This window comes from Olea europaea, chromosome 11 (genome assembly GCF_002742605.1).
Source record: "Olea europaea var. sylvestris chromosome 11, O_europaea_v1, whole genome shotgun sequence".
Taxonomy (NCBI): Eukaryota; Viridiplantae; Streptophyta; class Magnoliopsida; order Lamiales; family Oleaceae; genus Olea; species Olea europaea.
The window spans coordinates 10,446,004-10,460,165 of record NC_036247.1 but is presented as its reverse complement, the minus strand read 5'-3'; the positions used below and the strand labels follow the sequence as shown (position 1 = coordinate 10,460,165).

Sequence of the window (14,162 nt, the reverse complement as noted above, 5' to 3'; positions counted from 1 at the left end):
TCACAAAATTAGCGAACTCCACGTGAATTTAAAAAATGTCGGTTTGTGATCTCCCACCCCTATTATGAGTAGTAAGTAAGGGATTTGTAAAAAAAGTTTATACAGGTAACATCTTCCTTATATTATATTCCTGGAAGAATTGGAGAGGACTCAACCTATATTTTCTAAAGATTAGAGATGCCAGTTGAGGCAACATGTTTGACCAAAGCTAAAAAAATAAGGAAAAGGCACTTGTGCTGTAATTTCCATGCATTTCCTCGTCTGTTTCTTTTAGGCCTATTACGTTTGCATTTTTGCGACCTTAGATCCCATTTGGTACCCATTTTTTTTTAATTATATTTTTTCTCTTCTTTTCCATCACACATTCTTTATTAAAATTATATTATACGTAAATAAAAAATTTTTTATTATCTTTTAATCACACATTTTTCATCAATTTACTATTCAAAAATATATTTTTACATAAAAATAACTCTCGAACACCCTTTTAGTTTTCTTTACGAAATACACATTCTTAAGCTTTCGTAGAAATGAAAACATAGACTTTTTACCCACATAAAAACAAAAGCAAAAGATCCAAAAAATTTATATATTTACTTGGGGAGGCTATACAACTTCTCTTTATCCTCTCCGTGCGTTTAAATGATCTGATACTTCTTCAAACTGTATGTAGTGATGAGTAGAATTTATGACAATTGGGAAAGGCTGGTCCGAGCCACGTTAAAGAGAGAGGAGTTTCGGGAACTTGCTCGTGCCCACTCCAGGAGCCCCAGCGTCAGCTCTGTTCCGTCAGATTTCAGTTCGAATTCTCCCTTTCATGATCATGTTCCTGAGAGCTTTTTGGTCCCTCAAGGTATGCTTCTTATGATAACGAAACAATTAGGATTCTGTCTTCTTCTATGACCAACTTTATATCTTTTCCACCTTTTTCCTTTAAAACTTCTCAAGATTCAAGAATTTTGAGCAAATTCAACTATTTTTCAGCTTCTTCCAGCCAAAGCATCCCGTTTAGCCAGAAGAGGAATTTTCAATTAGAGACTTTCAAGTATCGTGAGGTAGGTCCGGAGTTTGGGGACACTACTTGGAAAATTCTGGATCATGCCTTTTCCCAAATTTACAATCGCGACTCTATTGACTTCACCTTTGCAGAACTCTACAGGTTATTGAATTCCCTTTTTTTAGTATTTGAGTCAACTTTTGTATTTATAATACTAGTCATATGTGGACATCACGAGTTAATTAATCTATGTAGTTGAGTCGACTTCTTATGCCAGTGTTGTGCTGAGTTGATTTATGTAGTTTTGATTATCTTGAAGTAATTTCACAGTGTTTGATTTATGTATTTCGAGTTGGAAGAAAACCAGAAGAAATAAATGCTTATTGAAATTTTAAGTCGAACTCAAGTTATTCGTTTCTGAGTTATAACCTGATTATTTTCATATTTAAACCATGTAGGATCTTAACCTTCACATTTTATCCAAAACACACTGAGAATTTGTAACCTCTGATGCACATTGCCTTAAAATTTTCCGGAATGGACACTGTAGTTAGCAATTACTATGCGTTTCCTCCTGGTATATCAAAGGTTGTTGCTAATCCATCTGATTTCTTGTATGCTTAGGTCTCTTTGACCAGTCAAAATATTCTTGAACAGAGATGGTGGTTATGTAGTGTTCATTTCTTAATCATTACTTACAGTGTTGTGTTGTGTTGTTTGTCGGGGAAAACAGATTATGAAGTATAAATCACTTAGAGAGTCCATGGTTGCTGCATGAATAAATTAGAAGGGAAAGACTCAGATGCCTAGCTCGAAAAAATGATCTGATTCTTAACAGTTACAGAGTGCTAGTGTGACATTCTGTTTGATATTATCGGGTAATTTGAGACGAGTGATGATAGTGTTTTTGCCTCATAAATTTATTGATTTCACATCTGAAACTATTGATACAATCACTGAAATGACATTACCCGGCTTATTAGAGTAGAGATTCTATAACGGCGCACTATGTGTTAGCGACTAGCTGATGGTTGGCCTTTTTTGTGATATTGGACATATCCGTTTTGTGGAAACGATTGATGCTTTTTCTGGAACATGGTCCACTTTTTTCTGTTTCTTTGGCCACCTAACAAGTACTATTTGATCGAGGTGAGAGAAAGTGCAAAATGGTTTTTTTTTTTTTTTTAATATAAGTAAATGTAAAATTCTGTTGATCAAAATCCATATACAAGTACACTAGGCAAAAACAAATGATTTATACAATTACTCCGGGCATACCTGGGTAAACAAAAAGAAAGGATGTGCTAAAAAATAATAATAATAAAAAAATAAAAAAAATCAATGACCCAACACTAAGGACTCAAAATGAATCAAGATAAATGGATACAAAGAAAACATAACTTTGTATACGTGTATTTTAATTCGTCTCACAATACTATCCAAGCGTGGTCTAAGATTTTAAAAAATCTTTCTATTCCAAGCTATCCAAATGTAGTAAACGGTACTTGCAAGTGCAATTCTCTTGGCCTTGCTTTGCCAAGATGTCCCACGAGCCTCCTTTTTTATCCACTTCAACGCACTGGCAAGTGTCGTCATAGATCTTCTAATGCCAAGCCACTATTTGATCCTCCCCTATAAGGACGATGTGAACGAACATTTAAAGAACAAGTGTTGGCTTGTTTCTGTTGTTTGTCCGCAAAGAATACAATTCCAGTCAATATCCAAGTATTGCAATTTGTCTTTGGTTAGGAGTTTAGATTGAACACCTAACCACGGCAAAAATGAGTGCTTCGGTGTTATGCAAGAACTCCAAACATCAACTGCCCAAATCTTCTTAGTTCCTCTCGGCCGGAAGTAATCATATGCCTTACTAGTGCAAAATTTATCCCTGTAGTCCAGGCCGTAAGTCTATCCATAGCTGCCTGAATGAAATCAACAACAGTCCGTGTCCTTGTGTCTGCCTGAACAGCTGCAACATGCTGACCTGCGGCTGCCTGAACTGGACGCAACAAGCTGCCCCTAGCATCAGCCTGAACGGACTGCATAGGCTGTCCCTATGTGTCAACCTGGAAGAACACAGCAGTTTGGTCCAGTGCATTCCTGATTTCCAGCAGTTTTTTAAAGAGAGGCGAGTCATCTTTCCTTGTTGAAACATCCCAAATACTTGCCCCTTTAAGATAGAATTGATTTACCCAACGTATCTAAAGAGTATCCTTCTTTTGATGTATGTTCCAGAGTGATTTTGCAAGTAATGCTGAATTCCAACTCTTCATGTCTTTAAAACCGAGGCCACCTTCATCTTTCAGTAGGCAAACATCCCTCCAAGCTACCAATGCTTATTGTTATGTTCAAGTTCAGCGGAGTAAATGAAAAATATTCGTTCTTTACTAGATATTGATATGTTCTGACAAACTGGAAGTTGGAATATAATGGACAGGTGATTGAGCTCACGTGAGCTTTCTGTGAAACCCCAAAATCTATGAAGGAGTAATCACCACCAAAAGAAGCAAGGGCCATGTGGGCCTTCGACAGCACACAACTTGTCTATCTCGCATGCTCGTCACCCTCTCTATTTCAACTTGATCGAGATAGTTGACGCATTAAGCCTCACCTTAGGCTATACTATGTCATCCCTCATAGTCTTTGCAATTACCACCACTTCGTATGGGACTCGCATGCCCACTGAACCCCTTATCATCATATACCAATGATGAAACCCTTGTGGCTTCGTTTGCATTCGAGTGTACAAGTAATACACATGCAGTCAGGGACTGGCATGAAATCTATTGACTGCAAGTCCGCTTGGATATTTTAGGTCAACACATTCAATATGCATTATTGAAGGCTAACGATAAACTCCATGGTTTAACCCATGGGATGCACATTTGTACCTAATATACGCTCTCCACCATCCATTGAGTAAAATGAAGAACGGTAAAGGAAAAATGAAGAATTTTGGTGATGTATTTATTGTTTGTGTCAAGTGTTCATAATTTTTTCCTTCCTGTTCCTACTTCCTCGCTGGATTGATGTTTTTTGAATTTTCTTCGTGCTAAGAGCATATTTATTGAATGATATAGTTTCTATGCTGTACATCTTTAAGACATCATATATTTAAGGTTTCTGCTGAAAATGATTGATGATTTTCTATCTTGAATAGTTCTATAAACTCCCACTCATTGAATAATATTAGAGCATACAAGTTGTTTCTAAGCTCTGATGTGGATTTTCGCAGCCATGCTTATAATATGGTGTTACATAAATATGGGGAGAAACTTTATTCTGGACTTGAGTCAACAATGACATTCCACCTCCAGGAGATGTGTAAATGTATTGAAGCTGCCCCTGGTGTTTCATTTCTGGAGGAGCTGAACACAAAATGGGCTGATCACAATAATGCACTGAGGGTAATCCGTAACATTCTGATGTACATGGATAGGACGTATGTTCCAAGCACCCAAAAAACACCTGTCCTTGAGCTTGGGTTAAATCTTTGGAGGGACAATGTAATTCACTCTAGCAATATCTCAATCAGGCTTCTATACACTCTCCTTGATCTTATATATAGGGAACGCACTGGTGAAGGTATCAATAGAGAGCTGATGAGAAATACAATTAAAATGCTAGTGGAATTAGGATCTTCAGTCTACCAAGAAGACTTCGAGAAACCTTTTATTGAAGTCTCATCTGATTTTTATAGGATGAAGTCTCAGGAATTTATTGAGAGCAGTGATTGTGGGGACTATCTGAAGGAAGCTGAAAGATGTCTGGAAGAAGAAATAGCAAGGGTATTATGCTACTTGGAAGCAAAGAGTGAAGCCAAGATAATTTCTGTCGTAGAGAAAGAGATGATTGCCAATCACATGCTTAGACTACTTCACATGGAGAATTCGGGCTTGATAAATATGCTTCTTGATGATAAATATGATGAATTATCAAGAATGTATAGCTTATTTCGCCGGGTTCCTAATGGTCTTTCTATAATCCTAGATGTAATGACACCTCACATTAGAAATGCTGGTAGACAACTTGTTACGGATCCTGAGAAATTGAAGAATCCAGTGGAATTTGTTGACTCCCTTCTTGAGAAAAAGGATAAGTATGATAAGATCATAAGCTCTGCATTCAACAATGACGAGACCTTCCAGAATGCATTGAACTCTTCTTTTGAATATTTCATCAATTTGAAACCTCATATGCCAGAGTACGCATCATTGTTTGTTGATGATAAACTGCACGAAGGACTTAGAGTGGAAGAAGAAGAAGAAGATATTTAGATAATTCTTGACAAGGTGATAATATTGTTTCTTTATCTCCAGGAGAAAGATATAGTTGAAATACTATAATAAACATTTGGCAAAGCGACTCTTGTCAGGAAAATCAGTCTTTGGTAATGCTGAAACAAGTCTGATTGTTAAACTGAAGAGTGAACTTGGTATCAATTTACTTCAGAATTAGAGGGCATGTTTACCGACGAGAAGACCTCTCTTGAAGCAATGCAGGATTTTATGAAGCCTATGGTGCGGAGATGGGAAATGGCACAAGAGATAAGACGGGGTGGAGGCGGATAGCTTCCCCATATGGAGGATGCAATAGTAAGAATACCAAAATCTAGTGAGAACGTAGATCAGAACGTCATTGCTGAGGTTACAAAGCAATTGCAATCTCTTTTCCTGACCAACTTTGTTGATCTATTAAATTACGACCTGTTAGCACTGGTGTGTCTAGATAAGGCTAGGCTACCTTTTTTTTTTTCATACTATATTTGGACACGAGAGATAAAGAAATGATTATATCGATATCTTGCTTGAAGAATTAACTTCCAACGTATTTTACTCATTTTTGGTTGAACTTTTAGAATGGAACTGCACCTCTTTACTTGTTCAAGACTATGGTTTTGATTCCGGCAAGCTTCATTTCTATTGAATGAATTTCTATCGAAGGGCTTTTTATTTTCTTCCATTATTATTATTTTTTTTAATTTGCCACACACGAGGTACTATTTGATCATTGGAAAGAAGCCAATCTTTTGTCCATCGTGAATCCCATTCTTTTCCTCTATTGAGTTAATAAGTAGAAAACTATCAGTTGATCAAGGTCGTAATTCAACACACATACAAACATACTCGATCTTAGGACCATTACAGGTACGACCATCTTTCATTGTGACTTGAGTTGCCAACTCTCCGTCATGGCTTGAGAACAAACTTATTTATGGCACTATAATTTGAGGATTGATAGTTTAATTTTCCTTCTTTTTGCAAAATCCACGAAAGAGTCATTTTAAATTTGCTACCTTTGTAAGTTTTTGTCAGTTCAATGGACCCTTTCTTGAGGGTTAATATATTCATACAACACTTTTTTAGCTGCACTACTTTTTGATTCTATTTATCATATTCAATCTTCGCTCAATGTAGCAATTATGTCCGTAACATTTTTTTTTATGCTTTCTGATTTTTAACATTTAATTAATTAGCATTTCTCGTCTTTGATAACACTTCGTCCAAAAGGTCCGTTGGGAGGGCATAAAATAACTTGTTTATCCATTTTCAACACCTTCGTAGCCCCATCTGCAGTTGGAGAAGTTTTAATTGTCCCATCAATGAACATGTCATTGTTTATGAGGATGATTTGTTAGAAAAGTGCTCTGTTATAGTATTAGTGCTTGTTTGATAGAGATTTTGTTAATTGATTTTTTGATCGTTAGAGATAAAATGGTCTTACATGTAAGAGAAGAATTCAAAAATAACGACTGTAATAGTGAATTAACGGTCAAAAAATTGATGTTAATTTGATTAAAATCTCTACCAAACATGGTCTTAAGTACTCATGAAATTATGGTAATTAGCATCTTCTATGTGAGGCAGGTGTCCTAGGATGAGTTCGCTCATTCTTTCATTTGTTCCTTAATTTCTTCGGAAGTTGAAATTATCTTATCTTCGTTTTTATTTAATTAATTAAAGAAGTGATTTTCTTATAATTTCATTATATACAATAGAATTTTATTGTCATTTCATGCCTTCAGCTCTCATTTCAGGTTTCGCTACAGTGCATTATTATCGAACGGTGTAAAATGATCTCAAGCATACGATGACAATGTACAAAGAATTAAGTGCTTTTAACAACAATTTAAGTTCAAAAATGCTGTTTGTACAACATTTTTTTTTACAGCAATTTTCACAATTCCTTACAAAGATGGGGTCCACAATTATTTTAATCGTGGACCCCACCCACTTGCATGTATGTACGCTGTGAAAAAAGGTGTGAAAAGTGATGTACTTGTAGAATGGTTCATTTAAGTTTACTTCCTAATAAATTTTGGGTGGTCGACTAAATCTCATTTACCAATGCCTTCTCGTCATCAGAGGAACCTAATTTTATCTTCAAGAACTTGAAATTTGAATTCAATGAAAAACTGCTCTTTATCACAAATGAAAGTTAAAGCAGGAAGACACAGAAGGAATATCTTTTACTATTGAAGAAAGAAAAAGGCGTGTTTTGACTCTACCGACTGGATTGGACAAATCAACAGATTTTGTCGCTCTTTAATTCTGTCCAATCCTAGGTGTGGCAACTTGTCCTCATTTGCGAGTGTGCAACAGCCTTCTGTTATGATTTTTTGTAAAGAACATCTTCACTCAATTGAAGGCACCATATGCTTAATGTTGAAGAAACTCAATTAGAATGAGAGGAAATACAAAATACTGTTACATTTGCAACAAACCAAGAAAAAATAACGAATCAAAACCAATCAAATCTTCAGAAGTTTTGCTATGGCTACACCATTTCCTTGTACTTCCTCTGACCTGTATATATGGTGGAACATTTTTGCACTGAGAGTGTTTTCGAGTGCAGCTCCTAACTATTCTACTAATATACATATTATAACATATTTGGTATGGAGGATTGGATAGTACTCGACACTGTTAAGAAAGAAAACGTACTTTTCAATCCTGTCCAATACTTCATACCAAACATGCATAGAGCTTTCGGTCAAAACGTCCAAACGGAAGAGGAATCCCCGAAAACAAACTACCTGGAACGCCTGCAGCCTAGGTCTTTAGTGTACGAAGCCTGCAGTGTCCATCTTTAAATGCCAATTGCCTTGCTCTTGTCTGACGAACAGATACCCAGATTTTATCAAGTCCTATTATGGATGGGGTCTGATCCTCGTCCAACACTCCTTTTGCTTGATTGGTTTGTATCGAATTTCTTGCTTACAGGTGCTGGTTTCTTATCTATGTCGAGTGTACTCTGATTCTTTACCATTAATCGACGATCTTCTCTGCTTCGTCTGAGAGCGAGGTCTGCACTTCTCAAGCCGCAAACTTCTTGCGGGCGAAATACTAATAATCCTACACAAATGAACAAGGCCAATGCCCTATGGATATATAGAACCATAGCTCTTTGGTAAAAACAAGAGAAATGAGAAGTTTGTTTTGATTAAGAATGCTGAGAGAAAATTGAGGTTTGATTTCTATGTTTCCATTCCTGTAGATTTATGCTTGTGACATTGTCTTACAGAATTTATAGGGCAATTTAAAGGATAAAGCAGGAGGGTCCCAGAATCCATACAGGAGTTTTAGATTCATTTCCAATTGTAAAATTGCAATCTAATCAAATTAAGGCAATAAGGCTGTTATAAAAGAATCTGATTGGAATGAATAAAGACAATTGGAACAAAACCCTATGGAAGCCAAGCATCTTTTTTCATTTGTTTGCCTACATCTCTATCATTTGATCTGCTTTTGTCTTCTACACAAAGACCAATCCAGTTAACTTGGACTCCCAGTCATCCTGCCACATCATCAACCATGCTTGCTTTTCCACGCGACAGAGAACTCTCGTGTCGATCCCAAACAGATCTGATTGGAATGAATAAAGACAATTGGAACAAAACCCTATGGAAGCCAAGCATCTTTTTTCATTTGTTTGCCTACATCTCTATTATTTGATCTGCTTTTGTCTTCTACACAAAGACCAATCCAGTTAACTTGGACTCCCAGTCATCCTGCCACATCATCAACCATGCTTGCTTTTCCACGCAACAGAGAACTCTCGTGTCGATCCCAAACAGGTAATGGACAAGTGAAAGTAGCTTGCGGGTTGATAGTATTGTGAAACTATATCACATCTTATGACATGAATCCTTATATGCAAATTGATCGATGTAATTGACACTAAATTCAATGGGAAAATCTAGTAAGGCGTTTGTCTTCTCTGTCATCATTTCAAGCTCGAATAGATTGATGGACAGTATAGAACCTTACTGTTATCAAATTTAAATTTATTGACAATAACTATTTAAGACTTAGTTTGTCATCGTAATTGTTGTCCAAAGCCAAGAGAAAGAATAAACTTTATTGCATCTTATTACCCGAATTCTCGTACGAAAAAAATGTTCATACAGTTAATTTCAAATTTATCGAAAATAAGACTTACTTTTATATCGCCTTTGTGGTAATCAATCTTCCTTAGTTATTAAGAAAGAAGGTTTAGCTTGAGCAGCCAAAAACAAGGTCTCAAAGAGGGATAAGCTAGCAGTCGTAAAAGCAAATTGTGTAGAAAAAAAGATTGGAACCAAACATTAGCTTTATGCCATTTGAATATCTTACTTTAGAATTCCAAGCTCTCATATCTATGCAACAAAAAATAAAAAATAAAAAATAAAAAAAAGGAAGCAAAAAATCAAAAAACCAGTCTTGGTCTCTTGTGCTAAATGTTTTCCTTTTCATGCTTTTCTTTCTTCTTTTCTTTTATATTTTATTTTTTATTTTTTCCATTCAATGTTTAATGAAGATCCCAATCAAGTGACCCTTTCTCTTAAAAATGAGAAAAATAAATTTATTTTCCCAATTAACCAAGCAGGCCCTCTTTTTCTTTATCCACCTTTTTTTATAGTAATTAATTACAAAAATAGATGCAAGTTGGAACATTCTAAAGAACACCTTCATATGCTTTATTTGAACTTGCATTGATGAGATTCACTGTTATATTAACATTAAAGAATTTGTCGTTCAAAGATTACAAGGTACATGATTCGAGGTTGGTCTCTAATTTGAACTTCCAAAATTATAATTTAGATACGTTAAAGTAGAATTTATATTGGTGTAACTATGATACTATAAAATGCTAAGTAAAATATTATTAGCCAATGAATTGAGTCTCATATGTGCGAGTATTTATAAAGCGAGTCAAACATGTAATGAAGGTAATTTACCCTACGGTGAAATGCTTCTTGAAGTTGTTCGATAATTTTTGTGTATTCCATTATTTCATTGAAAAGAAACCCATTGTTATTGTCTAGTATGATAATTCATTGTCATTCGTCTCTAGCTGTCACTCATTACCAACCATTTAAACATTCTCGGACATCTCCTCCTCCTTCATAACTGGAATAACCGCTCTAAACTACATTAAAGAGATTGAGATAAACTTGTAAGCTTGATTCTCATTCTCGTTGTTGAGATCGACTTGTGAAACTCAAGCATGAGAAGCAAAGATCAAGATAGCATAGAGGCAGCACACTTATTTATTTGCAGCTATATCAAGCTGTTCTGTAACATTAGAGAAATAGTTCAACCATGATGTCCAAAAGTTAAAGTACAGAAGATAATATCGAAGAAAATTTTGAATACACATGACTTAAGAATAAACATCAAAAAATGCTACTGATATCGAGTTTTGTGGGTAAACATTTTACCAGTCGATATGTTAATCAAAAGTTGTACACAGTTACATCAAGAAGCATTGATAATTACCTATAGTTTGGTGTACTACTTTGTTAGATACTCTAAAGTACAGTTACTCTATTTAACCACAAAGGGTTTATAGCATCTTTTGAGTTGTAAGCAAATTATAAAAGAAAGCAAAAGATAGTTGGACTCGATCGATTTATGTTTGAACAAAAGGGCCCCACTTAACGAGACCAATATGCTTCGGTTAAATGGTGTAATTAAACATGAAATAATCCAAAAATAAAAAATAAAATTTATTTATTCTCTTTATTTCCAAATGGTCCAGTCTCTTAAAGCAAATGTGATTTTGAAAGACAAGGCGGGACACTGCAAATGGAATGTCTCACAAGAAAAATAAAAAGGAGAAGCTTGCTCTACTATGAGATTATTCCATGGTCCGATCTGTTTGTTATATAAGAAGGAAAATATGAATAAATTAACTCAAATTACATCTGATGTGTATTCAATTGGGAATTTTGAAGATTTTGATGGATTTTTTTAAGTGATGATTTTTTTGGATTTCATGGATCTTTTATAGATTTTTATGGAAGTAAAGAAAGTTTTTCATAGATTTCTATGGACTTTCATTTAAAAATTTTTATAGACTTTTGTAGTATTCGAAAGACTTTTGAAGACTTTTGTTTGTAACAAAATTCACGTGGATCCAGTACAATGATATAAAATTCTCACATACAAGGTGTTTGTTTCTACAATTTTCCTTTTCCTTCCCATCCTTCTTCCCATATAATAATAAAAAATAATAAAAAAATTTAAGAATAAAAATTTAAGACTTTAATTAAATAAATAATAATCAAAATTATACATATATATGATAAACAATAAATTTAATATTCAATAGTATTGATATAATGTACTTTTAAAAATAAATAAAAATAAACATGTTTAAATTTAATTATTAATTTTTCATATAAGATTTTATAATTTAATAAAAAATAGATTTTTTTCACAAAAAATTAATGAAAAAAAAAATTGAGAGAGAGAGAGAGATAAAAATAAATATATCAATAGAAAAAAATAAATTTTAATCATACTTATCTATAGAAGGAAAAATGAAAGAAAGATTAAAAAAATAATAATAAAAAACCTTTTTTTTTTAAAAGTCTCCCAAAATATCGTGATAATTAAATAATTCGAATTCGAAAGAATTAATATAATTCGAAATATAAAATAGAGAAGTGTGATTAATGAGAGAGAAAATTTTAAAATTTTACATGAGTATTTTCTGTTTAAAAGTTAGTATTTCAGAAACTTTTATAAAAGTCCCTAGAAATTATTAAAATTTGAATACTCCAAAACTTAGCCCCTATTCGTTTCCTATTCTTTCCCCATTAAAATGAAAAATATGACCATTTCCGTCACATCAAGCCACCATATTTAAATTTCTACCTCTTGTGTGTGATCCGTAACGATTATATTTTTCATTCTCATTTTTTATATAAATGGAAAACAAACAGAGCCTTATAGAGAAATTGAATACACCGTAACTTTTATAGACTTTGTTAAAGTTTATAAAAGTCTCAATTAAATACACTGCAACTTTTAGAGACTTCTTATAAGCCAATAAAAGTCTTGATTGAATACATCAATATTTTTAGAGAGTCTCAATTGAATACCCTTAAATTTTTTAAATTCCAAAAAGTCATATCTACTTGATTGCTAATGCATGTCACGGGCAAGGGACTTCTAACAAAATTCAAAGGAAAAAGCACACAGTGTACAATCCCCTCATGTAAATAAAATAATTGTAATGAGGGGGCTGCAAATCCATCAAATTCAAATAAGTACATATATCGTAAGGTACTTGCAAGCCAAACCGAGCCCTTAGTCATAGAATTCACAGGCTGGATCTTGGGCTTTCCCTGCTTGAGCCAACCCTATTTTCATGTCGAGCTCAGTTTATTATCATCTTTAATTTTTACTATAAATTTATGTAAAATCTGTTCTTTTAGGTACTCACGAGGCAACTCAACCCAGCACTACACATGGAGGGCCATAGGCCACAACCAGCTCGTCCAACAAGCCAACCCGAGCTTGGGTGGCTACCAGTACCAGCCACACCACCCCTGCAGGGTCACAAAATATCTAAAGAAAAGGGAAGTTATAATTCAATTTGACATAAGGGAAAAATTCATAAACCATGTATTAACTATGCACAATTCAAAAACCATGTTTCAAGTTTAAATAATGCAAAAATCAGGTGTTTATCTAATTAGTTAAAAATATTTATTAATTAAATATAACAAAATCACAATTATATATTTAATGGTCATGTGCACACAATTATAGATCACAAATTTATTCACTGATCACATATTATCAAATTAATTGGTCACAAATTATTTCGAGGTCACGAATCGAAACTTTGATAGGTCACAAATTATTTCGCGATCACAGATCACAATTTATACATCAATTTTATATGTCACAGTTTATGTTATTGGTTACAAATCCAAAAAATTATAGGTCACAGGTCACATATTTTCAAATTTGATTGTCACAGATTACTTTTTTAATCACAAAATGATCGAAATTTAAGTCACGGATTAATAATCAGTTACGAGGAGATCAAATAATTGGTCACAAACATCAAACACCCAATCCCGATCCACCATAGTACTTGGTCACAAACACTACCCCGGCCACAACACTATCACAACCACCGCCAACACCAACTACATGACATCATTACCAACAAAATCGCTGCCACTAACAACCACCTCTGTCGTTGCCAGAAACCACCACAACCATTACCACCAAACACACCAATGATAACAAACCCACAACCTCACCACCATCTCCACCTCCAGAAACCACCATAGCCAAGCACCACCACCAAACACAACCAACAATACACCATTCCCAACCTCACCACCACCACCCAAATCACCACCACCACCGCATTCCCACCAAGATTCATTGCACCACCATCACCCCCACAAAGTCACCAACACCACCCAAAATATAAAATGCACCATACCAGACTCCCAACATTGCTACTTAGACTCACCGCACAAGACTCACCACCACAACACACCATACCTCCACCATACCACATCGTTCGTGATAGCGTCGCTACGTCACATCGTTTCCATCCTGCTATTCGTAGCAGTGTCGGCCGACAAATCTGAACAGAGAAGAAGCAACGCTCACACCCCCTTGCTGTCAACGTCATGAGCAGAGAAGAAGTGACGAAACCACGATCGTGCCACAGTGCCGACGATGGAGTTGTGCGAAACGGCGGCTACAACTCCGATGCCGTGCCTTAATGCCTAAGGTGCCATGTCGTCGGAGAGGAGAAACTCATGCAGAGAGACGCGAAATGAGAGAGAGCCAGAAAGGAGGAAACGAATTTAAGCCTAGGGTGGGTTAATTATAAGATTATTATTAATATTAAAATATATAATTAT

General features: G+C 34.9%; 1 protein-coding gene across 1 annotated transcript; it reads left to right on the top strand.

Moving 5' to 3' along the window:
- Positions 1-584: 584 nt before the first annotated feature.
- Positions 585-5,878, top strand: LOC111403340 (cullin-3B-like). Its single transcript, XM_023031798.1, has 3 exons — positions 585-853; positions 985-1,159; positions 4,233-5,878. The coding sequence occupies exons 1-3, from the start codon at positions 676-678 to the stop codon at positions 5,272-5,274; spliced, it is 1,395 nt and encodes a 464-aa protein (XP_022887566.1). The 5' UTR covers positions 585-675; the 3' UTR covers positions 5,275-5,878.
- Positions 5,879-14,162: the final 8,284 nt, after the last annotated feature.